Source organism: Octopus bimaculoides, chromosome 21, assembly GCF_001194135.2.
Source record: "Octopus bimaculoides isolate UCB-OBI-ISO-001 chromosome 21, ASM119413v2, whole genome shotgun sequence".
Lineage (NCBI taxonomy): Eukaryota > Metazoa > Mollusca > Cephalopoda > Octopoda > Octopodidae > Octopus > Octopus bimaculoides.
The window spans coordinates 20,562,897-20,569,090 of record NC_069001.1 but is presented as its reverse complement, the minus strand read 5'-3'; the positions used below and the strand labels follow the sequence as shown (position 1 = coordinate 20,569,090).

The following is a 6,194-nucleotide window of genomic DNA, read 5'->3' as shown; positions in this document are numbered from 1 at the left end:
ATATATATATATATATATACCTACACACATATAGGGGAATAAGAGTCACAAGAATTCACCAGAAAAACGTTTAGAATGTTCAGTGATACGGAGATCGTACAAGTGCAGATCACGTCCGAAAGGGCGTCATACTTGTGATATAGAGCTGCATGCAAACAATACCATCGTCTGGCGATCATTGAAATAGAATTATGGCAAGATATAGTATCAAATCGTTTACATAGAAATGTTGTAAGGTAGGATATAAAATAACAGAGAAAGATCAAGATCAGATTTGAACAATAAAAGAAAAATATGTAAAAGGCAAAAGCTCCACACAACTAAGTCTTAATCTAGAACTGCTGCATACAGTGTGCATATAGATGGTGTATATCTCCGAAATGCAAAAGCACAATTAAGTCCCCTACACTAAATGGCGGAAGAGAGTTGGACTCATGAAAATACACATGTAGTATCGGATCAGTAAATTATTTACTCCTAAAGTTTCAACTTCAGTCTGATGAGGAGAACACAATCTCGTCTGATGAAGTGTTTTAAACTCGAAAACGCATGCGGAACAAACATTCAAACTTAAGCTAAGCTTCTAATATTTGTGTTGTTATATTCTTTTAGCTAACAACACATGTTGTCTCTTTGCTATATATGATTGCTTATCTGCATAGTATTGCTTCTCCACTTATCTACTCATCCTCACCTCAACCGGTTTACTTTATTTATATATGGATATTTGCATACATGTCATGTAAATAGCACGTAAATAGCACATGTCATGTAAATACTACGTACTGCATGCATGCATGCATGTATGCATGCATGAATGTATATATGTATGTATGTGTGTGTGTGTGTGTGTGTGTGTGCATGTGTGTGCGTGCGTGCGTGTGTGCGTGTGTGTGTGTGTGCGTGTGCGTGCTTCACGAAATACACCAATACATTATATGTGTATGTGTTATAAAAAGACTGGGACAGCAGCAGAAAGAGAGGGTGGAGAGAGAGAAAGAGAGAAAGAGAAAAAGAAAGAGAGAGTGAGAGAGAAAGAAAGAAAACAGGAATACATGGATACAGGGAAGAGAGAGAGAGAGAGAGCTATTGAGGTTGTAGTTTGGCTCTAATAAAATAGCATGTGTCAGCGAGCATGAATGATGTGGGATAATTTAGCCTTTGAATTATCTCTCAATATCGTATATGAAATATAAATAGATATAACATTATGCTTGGCAAAGCATTTCATTAAATTGTGAGTAAATTAAACTTAGTTCTTAATTGGTCCGGAAAATCATTTTAGAGAAAATTTATGCTAACTTTAAATTTAGTTGTTCAATTTTCAGCAAGAATAAACTGTCAGATACTCATACCAGTTGGACATGCTAATATAACCAGTGAATATTTTATATTATTTCTAAAACCAGCAAGCCTGTAACAAATTTAAATTCCTACCGGATTTGAATATAACTTGCACCCCTCGTCTATACTCCATATCATATACATTGTGATCTTGTGCCAGTTTAAGAAATAAAAACTATATACATAATTATTTCTCCACTTTGTCCTAAATAGGTTTTACATAAATGGAAGAGTGCCGAAACTAAATACAATAAGACATTTTATCAGCTAAGCTATTGATTCAAGTGTTATAAGGATTTTCGCGTTGGTAAAAGATACAAATTTATAGGACAGGGATATACTTGGTTTCATCGACTCTCTGAATATTATTGTTTCTTAATCCCATACTCGACGTTCTCTAATACAATCTGAGAGCAAATTGTAATTAGAGCTGCATTTAGTTATTACAAAAAGAAATCCTTTTTCTACATGTAAAATCTCGTACTTATGACATTGTTATGATGAAATTATCGTGTTCTGGAGAAATACAGTGTAATGATTTAAAGATAAAGCGATTAATAACGTATTAACAAAGTGATCTTTTGAATAATTACTATTCTACTAAACGTGTCAAACTGCCGAAATATCCTATCCTTTCATTTGCACTGACTAGTGTCCGTAAGCGACACGTTCAAATGACCTATTCCAGCGATTCGTTAATAGCTACTGCAATTTAATTGTGTTAACAACAGCAGCGCTACAAAACTGGCAATGCTGAGTTCATCAACATCTCCTGGAAGTATAGGTTGGGGAGGGTCAAGCTCAGTCAAGCTGACTTCCCATTCAGCCATTTATTCATTCATTCATTCAAATTTTCATTTTATTTAATTACCTTAACGCTATTTTTTCTTTTCTCAATATACAAAAGACTATTAAGATAGTTCTAGAATTTGTACGTCAGAGATGGTCTGCACATCATGAAAAAAGAAAAAAATAACATTGAAAATGACAACGGAAGGGAGATGGTAGCAGTGTTGTAATTGTTGTTTACCTTCAGATCAATCGAGATTGACTACACCTATGTCCAATAACTTTCCAACCATTACCACCCTATCGTTTTAAGTGCATGTAGGAAAACATCCAATGGCCCCTTTCCTTTCCTAATACTTTAAGATGAGATTTGGGGAAGGGGGTTTAATGCTGTTTCTAGCGGTTTGTGTGGCCATAAAGCGACTGAATCAAACTTTTATGCAAAGCATTAAACTATCCTTCATTGAATCCAAGATACGGTTATATGATCTATTTTATTTCGAATTATACTTTTCTCAAGAATATTAACGTCAAAAGTGGAGCCAAATGAAATTAGCTGAGAATTGAAAACGCATGACACTGGGTGTTTTACTAATTACAATTATCGGTACAATGATTTTTAATTTAGGCGCCAGGCTATCAGTTTTGATTGCAGAGTATCAGTATCACCGACTCAGCTACTTGATTGTTATTTTTTTTATCGACTTCAGGCGGATGAAAAGCAGGATTTAAACTCAACATCAAAAGCCAGAAGAAAAACTGCAATGCATTTTCTTTCCGACGCTCTAAATATTTTGTCGCCTTCCGTGATTATCATTACATTGGCAGCACAGTTGATGTGCAATTAATACGGCACACTGTACAATTTATTGATACTTCATTCTCGGTCCCAGGAGAATTGTATTGATAACCTATCCTGTGGAACTTGAACTCAGAACGAGGTTGAATGAAACTTAAAATTAATTTTTTAAATTTTGACACAAGACAACAATTTTGCTTAGCAAGTTCTACATTTAATCGACCCCGGTGGGAGGAAAAGTAAAGTTGACCTCGGCGAAATCTGAATTCAGAACATAATGAGTCGGAAGAAATAACCGCTAGGTATTTTGTCCGAAAATAATGTAAGACCACCTCATCCATTACCTCACTGTTTCTACCATCCCATCGTTTTCATGAGATACAAACTGTGTTTACTTGTGTGTGAAGGTGGGGGTGCGTGTGCGCGCGCAGGCGTTTTATTTAGCGCTTGATTTAAACTTTTTGTGGGATCTTGCATAGTCAATAAAGCGATGTGAAATGGATTCGTCTGGGGATTTAGACCTCATTGCCGCTATCTTCGACTTTCTGAAACTTAAGATGAGGTGCTTAAACTAAAGAAGTAGTAAATAACAATTTGTTTCATCGAAACCTGTTCAAGTTTTGTTCACTACAAAATGTAGAGAGAAGAAACTTATTACGCCTTTAGTTTGAACCTCCACCAAATTCTACCAATTTCCTAGGAGACAAGGCATATTTGATGAGTGCATCGTTTGCCTAGTGTTGGGTTTAAATCTTTCGGATGATTCTAAGGGAAATGCTCATCAAAATATTTCTCTCCTGAGGATCTACTGAAAAAGTACCTGCGTAATTTAGATTCAATTAACTACTTCCCTGCACCATATTCGAAGCCCCTCTCTATTTTATAGAACACCCAATCCTCTCACATGGCCGCAAGACCTTAGGGACAATATGTTAGGTTACATTTTGTTTTCACCCCCTCCCCACCAAAAAGTAAGAATATCACCAGCTTCATGCTGCATAAAATTGAAATAAATATTGTTATCATGTGATCCGGTGTTTGGCAGAAAAAAGTTACTAAATAGTATCAAATGATATTGTTATACTTGCAAAAACGACGGAATATTAGAGTAAATACTTTTTCCTTATAAGATTTTGATCTAACATAATTAACATTGGTATGAAAGAAAGTTTAGAAGATAATTTTCTTTTGAGAACTTCAGATTACAGAGAGCAGTATAACTTGCAGAACTTTTCAGAAAGACAAAATATCATTATTTAGGCATAAAATTTCAAATAACATATCGTTGATGTAATCAATCTCAGAAATTGATTGGCACAAAAATTATAGATGACGGGAAAATGAAAGGTAAAGAAACTGCTGGCTGGATTAAAACTCAGAATGTAGCCAAATTATTTTGCTCAGCGTTCTACGGATTCTATATTAATCGTAAACGCACGATATTGACTTACTAGAAACAGTCGGGAGCAAGATTCAATGCATTTGTAGTAGGATTGTTTAACACTTTCATTTTATTGTAATATTAGACATCTTGTTAATTTGGCTGTCTTAACCTTAAATACTGGAGAATTGACTCACCAGAGCTTTTCTTAGCATCAGATCACATGACCCAGTTGTTGGCCAAGTTAGTCACAGGTATTGGTCGGTTTTAACTGTCTAATCATGTGTTTGCAACAGAAGTTGTTCTCAACCCGGAAAAAACCATCTTGGCCTGTGAATCCATCCCATACTTATATAAATGCTTATATAAACACCAGTTTCTTCCGGTCCTTCTGGTTTTTTTGGACCAGCTGCCGATGACAGACACCAGCCAGTCTCACAGCTTTCTTCAAACAGTCGTCGCCCGTCTTCATCCTTGCAGCAAAAGATAGCAGACCACAGCCACATCATTATACCCAGCAAAACTGAAGTTATTTGAATTTATGTTCTAGACTGTAGTATTAACATCATGCCCTTTGGCAATCTTCTATTATAACGAGAGGAATAAATCGTCACTATTTCAGCTTATTCAAATCTTATCGCTCTTCTTTCCATACCACGTCATTATAAATGGTGACCTATCAATACCTCCGTGCTATACATTATTTGATGGGTCGGACTAAATGTATTTACTGTGATGCGCAGCAAATGCATTAGAATTACTCCTATTTTACCCTCCAAGTCTAAATCCAGACAAGGTCACCTTCCATTGGACCTATTAAATTTATGCTTCTGTTGGGTATGTGATGCAAGCAGGTTACATGAACCGGAATGGTTTAGTATTGCAACTAAGAAAAACACTAAAAGCATAGTGTGCTTCACTTATTTTGTCCCTTAGAAATAATAATTTCTTTTTATCGTACATGCAATGACAATTAATTATCTGTTTATAATTGAAGGCGCTACCAGTAGATGTGTTTATGGAGCAACTAAAGCAGCTGTTATTGGTCTTTCGAAGTCAATAGCCATTGATTACGTTTCCTACAATATCCGCTGTAACTCTGTCTGTCCAGGTAAACGAATCTATGTTTATATTTCATTTTCATTTTCAAACACACACATATATATATATATGTGTGTAACGATAATTGTCTGTTTGTAGCGGTGATAATTTTGTGTAGTTACCAATTGTAACGGTTATAAGATGAACGAAGAACAGTGATCGAAGTTGTAAAGAAATATTTATTTATCGTTACTTTAATAAATGCCATACCACGACGGGTAGGTTAGTGTAATAGTATAACACAGTTCGTAAAGCATGCCAGGTAAAGAAAGTTAATTTCGGCCTGTATATGTGTGTACACGATCTTGTAGCAGTATATAGACAGTTACAGAGAAAAGAAAGTGAGCTAGTGAAAGTTATAGAGTCGAGGGAGGTTGTGTCTCATAGTTGGCTGGTTGTAACCTCCTTTCTCCCTCTGGTCGTTTGTCTTTAGTGGCTGCCTGCTTGTGACCATGACTCTAGATGTCCGTTCATGAACTAATTGAGTTGTCACTATGTGACTGAACTCGTTGAGTCGTCACCGACTGGTGACTAAACTGGTTGAGTCGTCACCGACTGGTGACTAAATTCAATTATTCTTGGAGTTTCCTTGCTTTTATAACAATCCAAAACGATAGATATATTATTGCGAACAATAGTTTTAGCTGGTGGTCTTGTTATCTCTATTCTAGCTTTTAGTGGAGTAGAAGAGGTTAGGAAGGGTTAAGTGGTGAAGACATTGTTTCGGCCTAGCTAAAGGTATCTGGAAAATATTAAACTGCTGTCAGAGAAAAACTATTG

At 35.8% G+C, this 6,194-nt stretch overlaps 1 protein-coding gene across 2 annotated transcripts in view; it reads left to right on the top strand.

The window, feature by feature from the left end:
- The window catches only part of LOC106879984 (dehydrogenase/reductase SDR family member 6), an 89,963-nt gene that overhangs the window by 73,254 nt on the left and 10,515 nt on the right, over window positions 1-6,194 (top strand). For both annotated transcript variants that reach the window (XM_014929757.2, XM_014929756.2), the window contains exon 7: window positions 5,311-5,424. In XM_014929757.2, coding sequence (XP_014785243.1) covers window positions 5,311-5,424 — 114 coding nt within the window. The remainder of the gene's footprint in view (window positions 1-5,310; window positions 5,425-6,194) is intronic.